Source organism: Opisthorchis viverrini (genome assembly GCF_000715545.1).
Source record: "Opisthorchis viverrini unplaced genomic scaffold opera_v5_148, whole genome shotgun sequence".
Taxonomy (NCBI): Eukaryota; Metazoa; Platyhelminthes; class Trematoda; order Opisthorchiida; family Opisthorchiidae; genus Opisthorchis; species Opisthorchis viverrini.
This window is the reverse complement of record NW_008751805.1, coordinates 846,166-866,425: the sequence shown is the minus strand read 5'-3', so window position 1 is coordinate 866,425 and position 20,260 is coordinate 846,166. Positions and strand designations below refer to the sequence as shown.

Sequence of the window (20,260 nt, the reverse complement as noted above, 5' to 3'; positions counted from 1 at the left end):
GATGATGATGATGATGATGATGATGAGGAGGAGGAGGAGGAGGAGTATGGGGGTGATACATGTATATTCGTAATGCACTACTAATAAACTTGCTGAAAATTCTTCGACTGCTCATGAACGGTCCCGCATTTTTTTTGGGCCCATCAGGTAGGGGCAGTCCTCGGGTTTCCGTCAACCTTATATTCTGCCTGATCCCAAAATAGAGATTCAACTGGGTTCCATGTAACTTTCTCGCAAAACCAAATTTGCTAGAAAATGGGTATATTTCGCCAATTCCGTCAAATTTGGTTTCAAATAGAACATAAGGTTGACGTAACCTCGGAGACTGCACCTACTTGATGAGCCCCAAGAAGGGCGAAACTGATCGTGGGTTATCGAGGAATTTTCAAAAACCGGATAAACTATACTCATGTGAACCACTTTGGTGCTAGTGGGATAGTTGACCAAATCCCTCGCCTGTGATACCTCCGAATGGATCTGTTGCACAGAGATGGCCACATGTCCCAGCTGGAATGATATTCAAGATATCGAGGTACAATTTGTCGATGGGACACACGATCACTACTAATAGTAACAATAATAATAACAATAATTAGTGTGCTGAACTTCACTCGAGTTCCTCGCGAACACCACCTTAATTTTCAACTTATTCCACTTTGTCAAATGCGTGCATTTTGGTGCTTAAGTAGGACATAGAGTGTCGTAAGGAATCACTAAAAAGTCATGACACCTTGCTGAAAACTAGCTTTCAGGCTGCTGTACTTTTGGAAGCTGACATCACTGCTCACGTGTTCGTGAGGCTCATGGCCCACTCTGAGAAAGTGAAAGAGACGACGTTCTTTCTGTCTGTCTTCACCTGATGTAGCTTCACTGAACTTCCAAGTACAGTATTACAGTATTACCTAGAGGAATGACCAAATTTGGACCAAAAAAAAGTAGTCTTTTTGAGGGTCGATTCCTGTGGATGGTGTCTATGTGAGTGAAGTCGCGTGTCATAGGCCCAGTAGCAGAATTATTCTTCCAGACCGATGAAAACATGTCTGCTTGGAAATGAGTAGATGGTGGTTGGGTGCGCAGCCTATTGAATACGGTTTTCCCAGCACACTCCAGCTTTACTGTCCTGGCTCTAGTCGGCTCTAACCGGTCAAGTGGACTTCTGCTTAAATGCCGTCGAGGGTTGTGGTGTCTTTATGGTAAGCAAGAAGCATTCCAGATTGTGAATTAAATGCTCGGTGTGCTATTTCACGTTGCGTTCAGGAGGTATTTCGTTGATGTTTTGCACCACTGCAGAGTTGGTTACCTTTTTTGTCATCTCTGCCATTGAAACTTTTGGTTTTTTCGCTTCCTCTTGTTTCCTTATCAGTCTTTTTGTGTGGTCAGCACTACTCATTCTTTGTAGCTGATCTGCCAAGCGAAAGCTCCATGTTTTGTCCGAGTTTGAGGACAATTTGCTTCCGTTCTTAACTGGAAAAATCGGCCGCTACAGCATGTATTTTTCATGTTTATCCCACTTCCTCTCCAATTCCCAACTCCACTTTTCTGACATTTTGGTCAAGCCACATTTGAGGAAGGATAAAGACTTTCAGTGGTTGACCATCGATGTCTTCGGAACATTGCCCGAATCTGGTGGGAACACCCGATCAGCAATGCTGAATTTGCACAAATGGTATTCGATAGGGCTCTTTTCGCACAACCACGTGAAGGGTGGAAGAGAGCCAGAGGCGGTCACACGATGACTTGGCAGTGAGTTGTGAAAGCCATTACCAGCAAACTCAGCTGCGCTGGTCATTGCCGTCTTCCTGGATGGGGACCCCGAGACGGGCCACATCAATGGTTAGAGACATTGTCAGACGTGGCCCAGTCGCGCCCCCAATGGCGCCCGTGCATCCAAGCTATTGCCTTCACTGCATAGCTCCATTCCCAATCCCCCCACTTGACAGCCCACTGAGAGTGCTAGATTTGTGCACCAATTTATCATCTCTCACCTGCATTGCGCAGCTACCTACCCCCTCCCAATCAACGGTGGACGAAACTGCGGCAGCTACAACCGCTGTACGACGAGTACGCGGTTCTTACAGCTGACAATGATGAGGATGATGATTCTTATAACAGGAATTCTCCGGAAGGGTATCACACAAGTGTTGCACAAGGCTTGCAACAAGTTTTCCTGTGCTCTAAGGTTAATTTCAGCTTATCAAACCCATACCACAAATAAGACTCCTGTTTGAAGATAGCGAACGACTGAATAAAAAATAAACCGTACAGCTATAACACTATTTCTGTGCGTAGCTGCAATGCCACCGGAAGGAAGCACGAGGGCTGAGATATCGCCGGACTTCTTAATTCTAGACAGCGGAAGTTGAGATGCATAGGTCTGGTTCGAACCACGAACCTTCCGATCAGTATGTTCGTGCTCTAATCAATAAGTCATTTAGGTAATCAGTAGCTAACACTAGGTGATTCGGCTTACGGATCAAACCATGAAGCGGTCCATTCCCGATTAACCGACCACCTAATGTTTCGCAATCTGTAGTCGGTGAAACATGGCCAGGTTATTGCCCGCAGCCCGAAACATCGATTCCCATTGTCGGGCCCACTCCCACAAGTGATCCATCAATTGTTGGCCACTTCAGCTGCTGGACTGTCCAGCGAATCTGACTGTGTATGGTCCTGTTTCACACCTGCGTGAGCGCGCAAAAAATGCAAAAAAATACCAATATTCTCATTCCAACGCGTAGGATCGGCGCCAAATGGCCACACTTTAACAGAATAATTCCCACAAGCTGACGAAGTACCACAGCCAAATCGATAGTTCAACCGTAGAAAAATGGTTTTTCTTTTCGTTGGGTTAGGCGGATCCGAATCAAATGCACTTTGCGTCTGCATACTTTACGGGTGATAGGTGCAACCGGATGCGAAAGCGTGCTTGTGTCTATCCTTCCGTCACTTGTGCAGTAAGGCTGAGTTATTCGAGAGTAAAGGAGAAAAATGTCGAAAAAACATCAGGAGAGTGAATCAGATTCGAATACCTGTGGGAACCGACAGAAAGATGGAACTGCGCAATTTTAAGTGTGGTAACTCATACAGTTTTTTGTTTTTCAGAGGACTTTTGCACCTCACTGCAAGTGCATTTGCGCTGTTTTGCCGTTTTTCCACTTATGACCCATTATTTTCCCCAGCTTCCTTAGTGTCCAGTTATTTTAACGTGTCACAATATAACCAGTGCCGCAGAATTAAGGCACCTTTCAATCCTTCCTGTGTTTTTGAAGGTAGCTCAAACGCATGCAGTATACGCAAAGAGTTATTTTACGCGCAAGCTGTGTCCTGTACAGACATATCAGACAATAAAAATCATTTGCAATTGGTGGTTTTCGTCGAAAGCACACTTAATTGTTAACCTAATCAAGATTAAGCACAGCTGTAGGATCGAGAAATACACTCAGTTGCAAATCAATTCGGTTTCCACAACAGACACATGAATCTCTCGTTTATGATAAATGAGTGTATTTCTCGAAAACAGTGCAATTTGGGTTCAAGTAGAACACAAGGTTGACGGAAACTTGGGGACTGCGCCTACCTTATGAACTCCAAGAAGGGCAAAACCGGTCGTGGGCTGTCGAAGGGTTTTCAGCAACCTTGTGAGTAGTTTCCTTTATGAAAGCTGTAGGATGTCTTATTCTATTAGGACATATGATTAGAACTGCATCCGCAAGTTGCTAATGAACCGTCATCGCATCAGGTGTTCTTTAAAAATGCTGACTTTACCTTATCGGGCAAGACAAAGCTGGATACATGCACACACAGCAGCCTTATTACTCGGGACACTATAACACGCTATTGTCTGGGGATGAAATTGGGCTGTTCTCTGCGACAGAAGCGTGAAGAGAACAATGCATTTCCTCCAGACAATAATAAATTTTATATGTAGGAAAGCAGTGACGCCGTCCTTGGCTGAGGAAAAACGAGCACGAAAAAACCGTACAATGCCACGGCAGTGACCATTAATGGATCAACTAATACGGTGAAAATGCACTGAGAAACCCACCCACTTCTCACTGAGGCGCGAAGATGGTAACCATGGTTTAACAACTGTTTCACGCACCGAAACGGATAAGTAACGATGGTTCCCCAAGGGTGTGGTGGAATTTCGTCTAGCAACCGGGTTCCATTTAAAATGCCACACGGCCAGAGTCATATCACAATTAAGAGACTGAGCGTGCCAGTGGGAGGTGACGGAAACCTGTTCAGTATGCAATATCATCAAATCCGAACACGAACAGCGTGAAAATCGTCGGTAACCTTGATGCCCTTCAGTCTCACGGGATGTGTTGGCATGCGTAAGGGATTGGATGGAGAACCCGGACAAACGCCGTACCCCAGAAGGCATGAGGATGAGACCCACCGAAGTATAAACAGCCGTTCCGACACTTCTTTTCTCCACACTGTAACTTGCGGTCTGCATTTGACTGTGCAAGGGCTAGATATGCGCCGGAGAATAAAGCACGCGCAGCACTGAGGAAGCCACGCCTACACGCCATCATATCCCAACTGAATGCTAGGTAGCACTCCCAATACGGTTCAGTTGCCGCGGTGACAAGCACACGGGTTGTATCTCCTTCATCTTTCCTCATAATTAGTAATCCTTGTTTGGAGGCTGCTGGCATATCTGTATTTCCGTTGACTTTGGAAGCCAGGGTCTCACTATCCGAGGTCCCCTTTGTCGGCAGTTTTTCACTGTTTGACTTTAGGAGGCATGGATTCCTGTTTTCCGTTCGGGCAGCACTAATGTCTCAAAGGGCGAAATCCGCCTTCTGATCCATTTGGTGAACTGGGTTACACGGCGTTGTTCTCGCCATCCAAGAAATTGGAAACGAATTCGGTGGCAACGTTTTCCAATCCACCATGAATCGCAAGATACACTGGAATACAAAAGAATATCTTTTCAGCTGTAATTGGTACTAGTGGCAGCTCCCGTCTGAAACATGAAAAATGATAACTAACTAAACATTTCATCTGAATTGCGACTTATCAGGTGGCTGCGCTACAATCTGATCACCTGATGTTCATGTGCGAATTTATGCTTAATCAGGAACCTCGGACTGTCGTCAAGCCTACTAGTGCATGGGACAGACATGAACTTGTCTCAGCTTAGCTCACGCATCCTTACGTAGCTGAATTCTTGTGAATGGAACCGAAAGTGCAATTAGCGGAGGCTTTCCAAGGTGACTTCTTAGCTTTGTGATGGCTGATTTCGGGTCCAAAAAGTAGGGTGGTTTTAACGAGTGAGCTTCAATTCAAGATTATCCGTGGCCGAATTTTCTGAATAGTCCGTGGCACCCCTGTTTGGTGTAAAATATACTTGGATCAAGGAAAAAGAACGACCAAAATGATGCTTATTCGCACAATAACGAGCTTGTAAAACGAAGTTAATAGAGCATTCCCCATAGCTGATACTTGCTGATTCTTGTTTGAAACGTATTCCAGCTTAATTAAACTATTTTCTTTCGTTTTCAGTGTCTAACGAGAATACAGTGTCTCTACTCAATAGACTGTCCTCAGTCTCAGTGTCCTTGAATCCCAACGATTCCCTTGTTCCGAGAACACTGGGTAGCAGTGTTCAGCTCCTAATACGCAAGGAAAGCTGTACAACGACACAGTTGAATGGATCCGCTTTAATTGCTGTGTTCGACCATCCCAGTGCAAATGAGTGCGCCAAAGCCATAGTCACTCTGCTTCGAGAATACCCCTCTGTAAGTTGACCTGGTTTTTCGTTGAAAACTTTCTTCGAGAACGTTTCTCGTCACCCACTGACACCCAAGGTCTGTGTACAGTTTTTCGATTCAGCTGGTTCCGAATGAAAGAAGGGAGTATTGCTTTTCGTGGCATGTTAGAAAAGTCGCTTGTGTGAGAAACTGCAGACCGATTTTTTCATCTACGTATTTGGAAGCCCTTCAGTCGCATGGCCTACGCTTTGGTCACATTCTAACGTGAAGCCCGTTTAGCTACTGCAGCACTGTCAGTAGTTAATTTCCGGTGCTGTTTTAGCCCGCGAAGAGGTCGGTGAAAACGGTCGTAGCTTGGGTCCGCCTAATTAGAGCATGGTCCGTTTCAACGTCTTCCCGATACCTGTAGCCAGTTAGTAGCAAATAATTTTACACAGAATAACGGCAGTTACGCAGATATTGTAGTTCCTTGCACAGATTCAAATTAACTACCGCGTACTGGAAAAAATTTTTTTTTCGGAGTGGCGGTGGAAGCAATTAAAAGGTAAAACGATAACCTACTAGCTTCGACAAGTACACTCACTTGCATACTGATTTGAGTTTCTCTGAATACTCACCGTGAAATTCAGTTGACCCCTCGTTTGTGAAGGTGCTGAAAGAAGGCCGCATCGTTTTTCAGATGATACAATATTCAAGATATTCTGTGATGAAGGAAATTACTCACAAGAGCTTTCGGAGACCTTGTGAGTGGTTTCCTTCATGAAAAAAACTCGACTAACTGTTTATTGAAGTAGTCCACTTCCTGAACCGAAAACAAGTTCTACATGTCCATCGAGACCTGTGAATTGATCGCTTCAACATGTGAACAACATATTACCGTCAGAATCCACATAATTACGTGCCTTCTTAAATTTGCCTGCATAGCGCCTGCGTTTATAGTTCGTGCCGGATAGGAGCGACCAGTGATCATAAACAGCTGAAGAAGCGCTTACCAATGCTTGTACATAGAGCGCTGGTATGGTGTCAACGTCTACTAAATTGGAGCCTGCAGAAACGGTTCAACCATGTTGAGTTATTCGTCGTGAAATCACAAACTGAAAAACCAGTTGTTCAAGTTCCGTAGCTACACCATGTCGAACCATATGCCGACGGGCCAAACAGACACCGTTTTCAGTCGTCATATGCCTGGAAACAGCACCAGTCGACCAAACACCACAGAAGGATCCACTCAAGTGGGGCGCTTTTAACTCTAGAACTGACTAGAACTACCTCAATGTGAAGTGATGATTTCTGTACTGTTGAATGAGACCACAAGTGCATGTGAAGAAGGAAAAGACGAACTTTATTCGGTCGTAGTTCAGTGGGCACAGCTCCCATCTGGTAATTGAGGTCACTGGTCCGATTTCCATACACGAGTATTGGTCTTTTGGTTTGCAGAAAGTGCAATTGAGTTCACATTCAAAATACTGTGTCTAGCAATTCATAATCGTGAAATAATCGACAATTCAAGTGTAATGGAGCTGGAGTTTCTCTTGCACATTTCAAAGTAAACACACAATGATGGAAATTGCAAAAAACGCCTGTTATTCAGCTTGATAGAAAGCTTGGACCATGGATCGTCTCGTAATAACTGAACGTGTCATTTTCATATTGTCTTACCGTTGGACCAAAATGAAGCCAGGCTGAATCTCTTCATTATGATTTCCTTTAGCCAGTATTTGGTTAACACCAACTTCATTTGCAAGCCGACATATTTCGCCAATTGAAAGCAATTTTGTGTTCTGGTAGAACATAAGGTCAATGCTACCTCGAGGGACACACTTGCCTGATGAGCTCCAAGAAGAGGAAACTGGTAGTGCGCTATCGACGAGTTCGACAGTTCGACTGTTTAAGTACAAGGCGACCCTTTGAGGGCTGACTTGTTGGCCTGAAAGTGCACAGTTGAATGGTGTGAATAGGTTGTCGATGAGAGTGAGGGCAGTTTACGAAAAATACGAAGGGAGAGGAATTCTCAAGCCAAAGGAAAGACAGTTAATTTGAGGTACCTCATCACGGGTCCAGCAAACCGACCTGAAAGGCGGTAGGCGTAAATTTTTCGAGGACCCCTCCTGAAGCACATGACGTGGGACGATGGGTATATTGTTGGTTAGAAGGGCGAAACTAACGGGATCTTCTTCATTCGGAGGCGGGTAGAACTGTCATTGGGATTCATTCGTCCTTCGGCCTTATTCACTAAGCCGGCACCAGCCATGACCAGCTTTTTGGGTATCAGAGTATGCAGGTTCTAGGGTTAACCTTTTCTCACCTGTCATTCCTCGGGAAAGGCACCAGTGATTCAACTAGAATAACCTGAGAATGCTGGTCACCTGAATGAAAAATCCTGTTTGTTTTCCACACTTCCACTTCGAAATTGAGTACTCTCTTATTTTCAGCCCGACTTGTGATGCGATTTTGCCTAGAACGGCCAATCTGTTTTAGCCTCACCGGTTTGCTGAACCCCAAGGAACAAATTTCCATCTCGACTGGTATATGAGATTGTGGTGGGACCCCAAAGTCCCCACCAAGCGAAAGTAGTCAATTATGCCCGAGTCTGAGGTAGCGTGTTACTTAGACACTCAGTAAATTGTGTGCCTGGCAGCTATATATGCATATTCTCTTACAACTTGCTCTGCAAAATATGCACTTAATTTGATATCCTCTTCGACGGCACAGAATAACGTACTGCATGCCTGCATACCATAATTAGTAAAAGGTCTTTTGGTCATCTGCGCCTGACCTAATGATCTGACTCACAGTTGTTTGGTTCAAAGCGTCATTCTAGTTTTATGGCAACCTACGGCCATACCGTTTTGTCCCTGGGAGCCATCAGATTGGCACTATATTTTCATCATTTTGCTGGACGCACATGGCTGTCTGTACGAATCGCTGCACAAAGTGCTCGACCATTTATTCACATTGAGTACCTAGAACAGATGCCCGTGTCACTCACTTTTCTGGATATTCACCTAATTTCCATTCAGAACGCCGAAAGCTTTCTACCTGGCATGAACCCCTCCCCCCCCCCTGAAGAGTGATGGGCCTCGTGTGGCACTTTCGGCCATTCATATGCCCATCCCACCATTCACACTCAGTAGGTAAACAGTATTTAGCTGAATGAGCCTGTTGGTTGTTTGATGAACCCTTCTGACCATTCCAACGTTTACTGACTATTAACCAAGAGAAAGAAAACAAGGAGCCACGATATCAGAGGACTTTGAAATGTAGTCCCGTTTTAAATGGCCCACTGGATGGGTGACCAGATAGTGTACGATTTTCCCAGGATAAGGTAAACCCCTGACACTCGATCAGTGTAAGCCCCCACAAGAACTGTGGGTGATGTGTTAAATTCATGGTACTGCTGATTAGTTCAACATCTTATCACCATTGTGAATGACTGCCGGATCGATGGAATCATTAGCCCGTGACCTCCAGAATGTAAAAATTTACCAAAGCAGATTGAACAAAATGACTTCAACTGAGTTTTAGTGACAGCCTCTGTATGTGTTTGTAACCGAAATCCAACTTTGTGTATTAGACGAAACCATGAAATTCCTCAAGAACAGAAGACTTTTAACCTAACAGACGCGCTGTAAATTAGTACGAAAAAAATCACTGAACTTAAAGGTTGTCAGTGTACTATATCTTTGTTAACTGGTGATCAACTGCGAAATTTCTACAAGGACAAGTAAATAGACGGCTTTACAAAGTTCCCAGGATGCAATCACATAAAACTGTAGAGTACAGGAACTGTCTAAAAGGGGTAAGGAGTGATAGGGGTCTGCTGACCTGTCTGTTGGCCTGTTCGCCTGTCAACTATTCTATTGTGAGGTCTATTTGGGGGACAACAAAGGGAACAACAAACCTTGCACGTGTTTTTCTTTGAATACTCAATGCGGGTTTGATTAAACGTATACCTGGGGTTACAGCTGGTGCCAGCAACTGTTTTCTGTATTATCTAAATTGGTATGGTGTTACTCATTAGATGACAATGAAAACACTTCTGGGTTCAACTTGATAACCACTGTCCACTGAATGGTCCAGTGTGAAGGGCAAGTACATATGTCCCTTTTCTTGTAATCGTTTGTGCGTTTTTCAACGTACCTAGCGACTACACTGACATCAAGCACTGTTTCTTAAAGTTTGGTGCATTCGCGTTTGGATTGGGATTCTTCTGCGTGCATCCAGAAGTCAAAAAATTGGATATTGTGTCAGGTGACATGACTAGACCAATCACAGGACAGGCTGGTGGTCGAACTCCCAAGAGCAGTTGAACAGTAGTATGAAGCTTTCACTTAAACAGAATATACCGCCAGTCATCCTTGAATCACAGAAACCGTAATGACTGGCTCTTCCAGTGACGAATTCTCAGATGAAAGTTCCGCTCACCTATAGATTGATCGCCAGCCATCCGGTTTTACCCACAGAGTAGCTGGAGGGTCACAGTCAATATCCTCAGTGGTCGAGTTAAACCGGACTACAAAAGAAGGTCTCGTTTGTTGTCAGTACTTAGTGGAAATATCATCTATTTGGATCAGACTTCGGCCCGCTCGTGTGCTCCGTCAGGATCACTTACTGAGGTAGCTAGAATGAAAAGCCTTGAAGTTGCCCATGTGCTTCAACAGGCCATTCTCCTTTCTCCAAATGTTCACTTACAAATGGGGGGACTGTGGTCCAGATCACTTCCTGGTTGGCCGGTGGAACACAAAAGTTCCATAACGAATTCATTTCACAACTGTATTTGGTCCCACTGCTTTCACAAGGCATCGCTAGGATCACCATTCGAGTACAACTAGTACCTCCCCTAAGCGTCCCTACGAAGCAGTGTGTAGTTGTGTTGTATTTATCATCGTATTTATACACATCTCTGTCTATTTTAGTGTTACCTCATTCGGACAAGATTTTCCCGATTCAACGAATACGATATGGAACGCATTTTTGGAATACGCGCCAAGTCGAAGCAGGCCAAAGTTGGTGAGTGAGTTTCTGTGGCCAATTTATTCCTTACTGCACTCTAGACTTGCATCGTTTATGTGACTCTGTTCACAAAAGTCGTCAGTTGTTAGATGATAACCGATCCATCGGTGTAAATATCATTACTTCCAACCAAGACACAAGATGGTTATGTTAGAGGAGTCCCATGAACCAAAGAGCTTGACCTTATTCGCCCACCTACATTTATCATGCGAAACCACCAACTTGAGTGAAAAGTATCCGAGACCATTCTTCTGAAAGTGGCACACCCAACTTGTGTTAAACGTGAGGTCACGCAAGTCGTCCGCTCGTGATACAATAAAACAAAGACTCGGGTAAGGGTGGTGGTATGAGTCAGACCGCATCCTTCAGCTCGCTCTGGTAGCATGCGGGCGCGACAAGAAGGAAATGTCGGGCCAGCGGAAACCAGCCGTCCGAAATTGATAAACCAGAAGAAACCCTGGATCGTCACGATTTCAGCGGTCGCAGCATGTGGTTGGCCGATGAGTCACATGCTCTTCCCTGACCCAACACAACACGTCCGTTTAATGTTATCGCCATGCTGTGGGTTGCCGAAACATGTTTACGTAATTTGAAGGTCAGACTGTTTGTGGAGACGATCGCTGGTGCAGAGGTGGATTGTGTGTCTGACTGAAATTCTCAGCCTGGTTCTGATATTCAGCAAACAACGGCCATAAAATGTATACTTCGCAACCGTTGGAACGGGGTAACCTTGCCGAGATCAGTAGGACGTGACGTTCATTTTCCGATACCGGGATAGTCTGGGTACCCAGAGCAAGTTGACAATTTTTTGAGGTGCACGAATGTCCGACTCTTTCAACAAATAGAGAAATCGAAAACCACGCAAATGAACGAGAACTGAAAAAGAAGAGGGGAAAAACAGGATCTGGTGCGTGATTCGAAATTTTCTGATGGAGTGCGGCTTTGCTAGAAAACAGTGAAGTTTCTAACTATGTAACTCCTAAGCCAGAAGCTCGACTGAACATAAACAACTGGAAAGTACAAGTTTTCTACAATGATCCAGAGTTATAGAGGAACTACTAAGTCGCACAGGCGTTATCCTACAGGGGGAGGGGAAAATATGTTGGACTGAGGCTGAAGCATTCAAGTGAGGGTTCCGTTGAACTAGTCGCGGACGATGTCATCAAGTGTGTAGCCCACAGAGCCATAGATGGGTGGATACATAGAACTAGTCTCTTTTGCAGTCTCACCGGTGTAGACGATCAAGTTCAACAGTGATGCTGTTGTCTACGATAGCGGCCATTGTTATCAAATCGGGTGCCACAATAGGGTTCATGCGCACACACACTACACTTCATTCCATCATTAGCAGCCCACCGTCCGCAGAGGCTTCTGGTGCGTTACTAATGTTGTATGCCTGATTTTCGAGCATTGAAGAAACTAAGAGAACTCCCTCTCATGACAGCTCCCTCCAGCCGGTTGTATGCAGGTGTTTCAGGCTAAAATGAACTCTTTCTCAGTTCAAATCAGGTTGAAATTTCTCATTTGTACATGCTACTCCTCGCCTCTTGAGTTGCAGCACTTGTAATGAGCGAATGTAGTCTAGCCCACTCAACCGTGTGTACGAGATTGTTCGTTCCTACAAACCTAGCTCACCTCGTGTTTCTTTGCCAATTTTGGTTACTACTAAACCATACATTCAGATTCAACTTCGTCAGCGACACGTGATACGTGGAAGGAGGTTTAACGCCCTAGTTACTGTCGCGGCTATCCTGTTCAGACAGGTAAACCTCAGCGGAGAAGGAGTAGATCCTTGGACTCCATCTCATTCTTTCGTCCTAGACTACTCAGGCACGTGAACTAGTCACGTACACAATGAGACAAGGCACATGACACCAGTTCATTCTCTGTCGTTGTCATGGTCAAATGAAGCCTGAGTGAAGAAAGGACGTACGTATGCTAACGGACTTGCAACAGCTTTCTAGATTAATGGCTGACCTAATCAAACAGGGTGTCTCAGGTTGAAAATAGGCAACAACCGACAAGACAAAAAGAAACCTTATGAATAGTACATTACAAAGATATACATGTATCGCGATATTTCAAATATCGTAGCGACTGGAACATGAGGCGGCCTGTGCAGCACATTCAGTTGCCTGAGAACATCATAAACGAGAGATTCAGCTGGGTTCCAGGCGAGTCTCTCGAAAGAACCAAATTAGTTTGCAAATTAGTGTATATTTGCTAAAAAGAAACCTCTCTTAAGTCTGCACAACCTTGAACGCGTTGGGCGAATCCATCGCTTGCGCTAACACTGGCTGTGTTGTGGAAGTCAATTTACAGAACTGAAGCACGCGCATTCGGAGCAAACCGGTGATGTTCTGGCAGACTTGGACATTGTCAACCTGGTTGGCTTACCAGTGTTTAATCTGTACGCTTTCACCGCATTGCGTTTCACAAACCTGGCCGCTATTTCCGAGTGTCAATCTGAATTTGGGTATCGGACAACTTCGATTTCGAGATATTTATGCACTACTCAAATTTGACCTCTTGAAAATGCCACTTCACCAATAGACTGCCTAGAATTGAGCTGTTTTATGTGACCGATAAGTGCTATTGTCATTGAGAATTAACCTCAAGTCAGCAGGAACTGACCTACGCATCAGCCATCGGGAAGACAATGGCTNGGCTAGCTAGCTCGATTCCATGTGTAGTTGTTGAACCACAAAAGCCACCGTGTAGCGTTGATCGGTCAAAACGAATCTGTGCCAAAAATGGATCTGGATTCGAGGCGAAGCGGCTCAAAGAATTTTTACCGCGGGGCTACTGGTCAGTTCGAATCATCCATTCATCTAGTCTTTGACAGTAGGCAGGCTGACCTCATATCTTACGTCTAGTTGGTTCTAAGCCGTTTGTCTAAAGGTATCTAAATCTGGATGAAAACGGAGTTGTCTGGTGTTCACATTCTTGAACTACAGCTTTCTCACGTTTCTCAAATGAATTTTACCTCAGTCGCTCATTTAGCGGTCTCTTCCTATCTCACTGCAAGCAACCATTCTGGTGTGCTGACGGAGTAGCAACTTACCTGTGCAAATGTATGGTAAGGGTTTCCATCACCAACTGTTTACAGGGCTATTCACAGGACGAAGCACCGATTACGTCCATCCTGGTTACCAAAACTATATACATCCAAGAAGACATGAATTGGGTGGGTAACATGACTTTATACATTTTTGAGTTTTCAAAAATGTGGCAAGTTTCTGCGGAATGTGGCACTTAAGTCCGGCTGAATAGATTGATTTGTGACAGATTCTATATGTAGCAGGGGCCTGAGACACACTACTGGTTTTCAGGCACTTAAGTCCGGCTGAATAGATTGATTTGTGACAGATTCTATATGTAGCAGGGGCCTGAGACACTAACTGGTTTTCACAGTTTTGTCAGTAGTCTTCCTTAGAGGGTCAGCGCGTCCTTATGGTATCGACAGTTCGGTTTTTTTTTAAAGTTTTTCAAGTTCACCTATACTACTTCAAATTCAATCTTCTCAGCTTTCCGACACCCATCCAAGATTGACTATACTCGCACATTGCCGTGTGGCAAATGTTGTGAATCACACACCTTTAGTACGACCATAGCGTAACACATTTCGGTCCACAACCCGAGAAGGTTTCGTCTTGATGTCTCGACCCTCCAGTATGCAGTCATGTCAGTGTTTCATGAAGGCATGGGCTTTTGATTAGTCTGCACAGTAAGTCCGCATCACAGTAGTCAGTCATACAGGGCATTCGTCCATTCCAAGCAAGGAAATCTTCTGCCCGTGGGAACTTAGACCACAGGTATTTCAGGCCAATAGGGCCCCGAAAAACTGTCTCGATAAACCTTCGGATTTTACAAGTCATAATGTAAAGTCCAGAATGCCGTGTTTCATTAAATAGATGCGCACTTTTGAAAGGTGATTCTTCGAATAATAAGGGAAGTCAGTAGTGAGCTGAGTAAGGGTTATTCCCCGTTAAAATGCAGTAATGACAACGGATTCACAGTAAACTGTTAGAATAATGATCAAACTGTTAACTGGTGATTTACAATTCCGTGTGCTGTGAGTCGGTAGAGAGTATCTGCCTCAGGAGAATGACGCAACCATGGTGAATCCCTGGATTTCGTTTTTTTGTTTGGATGAAGGGTTGAGAATAAAAAGGATAAAAAGGATCTCAGTTTCTGTCATCCCTCCTCTCGGCTTACAAAATGTACAATCCTGTCCATGATTCTCGCTGTGCAATAGCCGGACCTGTGGACGAACCAGACGTGTAGGCCAACGCCACAACAGCTACTGAGCCTTTGGCCCGTGGATTCGACGTTACCTCCTATAACCCGTTGTGTGCACAGTCGAATTACGCGGTTGTTTCACTTGTTCTCATCTGGAACAAGGGTGAAATTTAACATCCTAATAAGATTAGGTAAATGTAATCAGTAGTCACTTTAGCAGTAAAAGAATGACATAACCTCCTAAATGACGATTGGTACAGATTGTTCAACGCAGAATTCCACATCTTTTCAGAGTGCACCAAAGTGCTCCTCTCCTTAGTGAACTGTTTGCGCTGGTCCCGATTGAATCTGACAGCATCAGCTTCCGTATGTGGACTGACCCCTGTCGCTGACCGTGAAATTCAGACTTGACACATTATCTAGACTGAGTTTATGCGTGTATCCGCCACGGCACATTAGCCACAACTATTTCGATGCTTCCAATCAGCATGCCCGTTCGCAGCCGTTACGTGTGTGGTCACAACGCAACACTTTTGTGTACGGAAAACCAGAGTCTATGTGACCAACTTACTGAACGCTGTGTATTTAGAAACAAAAATTTATTATACGAATCCCACGAATAGCAGCCCACTATTTCAGAGGATATTCTATGGGGCGATATCCATAATTACAGTAAATTCATGTACCTGGTGTTTTCTATTGCTGTTGGTTTTGATCAGCTGAAAGTGTTCACTGATTATTAGGCTGTAACCACATCTTGATCACTGAATCATAAGCAGTGTGATCTCCTCCTCCTCATTATCATCATCATCCTCACAATTAGCATCATCGTCATTCTCATCATCATCATCATTATCAACATCATCATCCTACTCCTCCTCCTAGTCATTGGCATCATCGTCATCATCATCATCATCATCCTGCTCATCATCATCATCATCATCATCATCATCATCATCATCATCATCATCATCATCATCACCAGCAGCAGCAGAATCTGTAAGAACCGCGCTTTGTCACCAAAACCTGTGCCGTAAATGACAGTTTATAACGAAAAGCTGGAATGTGTTCGAGTTTGAAACAGCAAGGCGTTTCCGCTGGACGGAGCGACTGAGTACAGCCTTGTCTGCAGCGAGCATGACCCATCTTCTGAATCCAGGAAGGAACTGCAGACAGGAAGAGATTTCAAGAAGCCCTCGTATCATGAATTCCTGTCTTTTCCTTCCATGCATTTTCTGTGGCTACAAGGAGGGTCCTGAAATTCGGTGAGAAATTTCGGTCGCTGTTGCCAGTCCATTATGGTAGCCTAATTCCGAAAGTAGTTGAAATTATCTAGCCACTGGTGGATCAGTTCGATTCTCACTTCAGCGTGTCTTTCAATTACACGCTGAATCGTGTTGCGTGCAGTCGTCTGCATCGCTGCTACTTTTGCAGTCAGCTGTCGCATCACTGCAGAGGGCAACATAAACAAAAGAAACTTTGTAGGCTCCGTACAAACGGTTCAGGATGAAAAATCCCGGAGTGTATGGAGCCATAGCTGTATGGTCTCCAATGTGTCGAAGTACGGTCACTAGGAAACCGTTCAGCTGTAGCACCCTTTCGGTGCCTAGCTGACATGCCACACGAAAGAATCACGAGGGCTGGGATACTGCCAGGTTGCCCAAGCCTAGACAGGGAAAGTGGAGAGGCAGAGGTCGGGTTCGAACCACAAACCTTCCGGTCAGTAAATTCGCGCTCTAACCATTTGGGCCACCTCTGGCGAAACTAAACGGTCACTAGTCAAAAATGGTTGCCTAGTCGTCCAAATATTATGTTGTTGAATGAGGTTAGGTAACGGCGGTGAAAGAATTTGTGGTAACCCACGAAAATGCTTGTTTTTAAATGAACTGTATACCGTTTTATCGACGTAATTTATTACTCATAAGGTTTCTGAAAACTCTTCGACAGTCCACAACCGGTATCGCTCTTCTTGGGGCTCATCAGGTAGGCGCAGTCCTCTAGTTTGCGTCAACTTTATGTTCTACTTGAACCCGACTGATTTCGACAAATACACTCATTTGCATATCAATTTGGTTTGTATGGGAGACTCATCTGGAACCCAGCTGAGTCTGTTTTTTTTCTTTTGGAGGTAAATGTGCTAGCTTGCATGATCTACATCGAATCCTTTAGGGTGACGAAAAAAGGGTTCGTTTTGAACTAATCAGCCCACAAACGATGAATGTATCGAAGTCTGTGGGCTCGTGTTTGGGGGCGGATTTCTATCGGCTGAAATACCAATGGATCGAAATACTACGGCTAGGGTATCCATGAGTCGAACTATTCGGAGACTAAACGACAAGACCGAAACGCTTGGGTACTGCATGACAATCCGCTGTTAAGTTTGATTCCCCTTTCTCACCTGAGAGAATACGTTTATCTTTGGGTTTGTGAATATGAATAACGTTTGATGCTCTCTCAGATTATCCTTTTCTGTCGGAGTGCCAAGGCGTCTCGTTCACCTGAAGTTGGTTTCATTGTTCGTCCTCTTGGTAGTTACCTCTCGAAGATTTGTTGGCGTATGCTTATCAAGGCGTTGTCCCAGGAAGTACACTATTCCGGACATTGTTGCACTTCCCGAGATCTTATCAAATTACGTACAGACTACCGATTAGATGACAGCAACTCGGTAGGTTGAGGTCTGACAACAAGCATGTGCATATATCCAACATGTGCGTCATTAAATCGGACAGAACATTATCTCTTCTTCACTGGATTTTCCTGCTCAATTTCGACAATCGGTCGATTGTTGCTACGCTGACTCGTTTCGTCTAAATTTGCCGCCAAGGCAGTCGTAGCCGAGCTCGGTGCATTCAACAACAACTAGGCCGAGAAGCTAATCTTTAGTGAACCTAGACCAACATGGTGTTCAGCTATGTACGCACGGAACCACACTCAGCATTCTGTCGTGGGCTTTGTGGACCGATTTGTTTACCATAGCATCAACTTGTCACTTTACCGGTTTGTTTGTTTGCCAAGGTCGTGCGCTCCACCGTCATGACATCCACCCCCAGTGGAGAGGTCTTTTCGTTTATCACCGTCAGTCAGTTCGAGTTTGTTTACGCGTGAAGGTAAATGTTGACGGGGCAGCTACACATGTTTTAGTTGTGAGTAGCGCGGCACAAAGAAGGCGAAGAAACACGGTAAGCGTGTGTTTTGACTACCAACAGCTCATTGAGCAGTTCCGCAGCTAACATTGTATGAACAAACACGATGGGCTGTCCTCTTAAGGCACAAAGTAGGTTATCCTCTTCAACCCAAGCGTCTAAGGTAACATCTGTGACAAGATACTATGGTTCATACGGTTGATTAGGTACTGTACGAAACTTGTACACCTTACTTACTAAGGAACGCGTATGCGTCATCTTCAGGTCAGTGGTTCCGTTAGTTCATCCGTAACACCCACCTTTGTGGAATGGCGTTCGATACTATTTTCTATCACCCCACCTCCCACGGTTTGTCCATTCAACCTATTCATATATGGGGGTAAGTTGGCATACGGCCAGCTCTTCACATGTTCGCCAGGTGCTCACACGCTGCCCGCATATTCATACAACAGAGGGTCCATGTTGCCCTGGTGACAAGGTTTTATGGGTGAGTGGAGCAGTCCGGAAACTTGAGCAGTTTCGAGCGGATGACACTACAAGGTATCGGTCACCAGTTTTGATCACCGATAGTCGTGTTGGCTGAGAGTTCCTATCTCTCCCAGTCGACTGCAGGATCACCGGCTAGCGACAAATGGCCACAAGACCTTGACTGAATGTCACACCCACCACCCTGTCCTGACTAGCCTCCGTGACAAAAATTTACAGGCCTTCCAGGGGAATCACGTTAATACTTGGAGAATTTTGAGGAAATATCTTACTCAAAGGCTGCCAGCTCAATGTTCATTTCAAATGTCAAGACAGGTGTACACGGTTCGACCTCGACTTCGTTGTGGGCTCACACAATTGTTGTTCGTTTGGATTCAGACTAGCTAAATATCAGCAGTGGATACGTACTTGGAGAAGGCTGTTTTATGATGATGATGTTGGAAAAATCATCAAGCCATCCATTCCACATCGCGACAGAAACGATGATACCAAGGTATTTCGCACGTTTAAGTTGGATTAGTCAATGGAAAGATAAATAAAAATCGTCTGGCTGTAGTACCTTTTCGGTGCCTAGCTGCCATGCTACCCGAAGGAAGCACGAAGGCTGGGATACTGCCAGGTTGCCCAGACCTAGACAGGAGAAGTCGAGAGGCAGCGGTCGGGCTCGATCCACAGACCTTCCGGTCAGTGAATTCGCACTCTAGCCACTGAGCCATCTCGTGAGGATATCATACGATAGGGAAGCCGTGGTGATTTTCAACTGACTACTTCCAGAGAACACCGTGTGCCAATTGCAATAGCATGTTTATTTAGGCCTCGGTTTTGCGTCATCAAAGTTAAGGCGTTCGGTTTGCACAGGTGTGCCGACACAAGTTCAGACAGAGCACGTGTTGTTTTGGCTTCTTTCATTCAAAACATGTAACTAGGTAACACAACCATAAGAGGCCGTATGATGGGGATGATTTGGAAGGTGCCATGGCTCTATCACACGTATCCGATTTATAGCTGGTATTCATGATGGTGCTCAAAAAATTTACGAAATGTAGGCCATTGGTGGCCGGGAGGATGGGTCGGTAAAAGCACAGCGTTCCTCCTATCGCTCTTGGTTCGTTGGCGTGCTTTCGATCAACACTACACTTCTCAGCGCAGACACGGCAGTCCCACAGACACTGAACCTGAGGACTTCATTCCCTTTGAACAATCTAACTCCCACCCAAGAAGAACCATCTACCAGTGCACCTATCGCTCTTGGTTCGTTGGCGTGCTTTTGATCAACACTACACTTCTCAACGCAGACACGGCGGTCCCGCAGACACTGAACCTGCGGACTTTATTCCCTCTGAACAATCTAACTCCCACCCAGGAAGAATCGTCTACCAGTGCGGAACCTGCTACCAACGGTATGCTTGATCATTGCCCATCTAAAATAGGAAGAAAACACATACAAAGCGAGTCTTCGGGAAAATTGGTGCTGGTTTCTAAAATATTCTCGTCGGTCTCCATATTCCCCTTCCGATATGTAAGATGATCGTTCAAGGATTCCTCTGGCGCTAGTCGCGGAAAGTTTATGCATCGGGGGGTCCATGGTGCATTAAACCGTAGCCATTGCCAAAGTCTATGGAACAGGCTTGAAAGCGTCTTGTCCAGAAACCA

The 20,260-nt window shown here is 45.0% G+C and overlaps 1 protein-coding gene across 1 annotated transcript in view; it reads left to right on the top strand.

The window, feature by feature from the left end:
* The window catches only part of T265_06860 (hypothetical protein), a gene marked incomplete at both ends in the record, with an annotated part of 68,196 nt that overhangs the window by 34,575 nt on the left and 13,361 nt on the right, over positions 1-20,260 (top strand). Inside the window, 2 exons of the mRNA XM_009172242.1 lie at positions 5,515-5,750; positions 10,640-10,733. Coding sequence (XP_009170506.1) covers positions 5,515-5,750; positions 10,640-10,733 — 330 coding nt within the window. The remainder of the gene's footprint in view (positions 1-5,514; positions 5,751-10,639; positions 10,734-20,260) is intronic.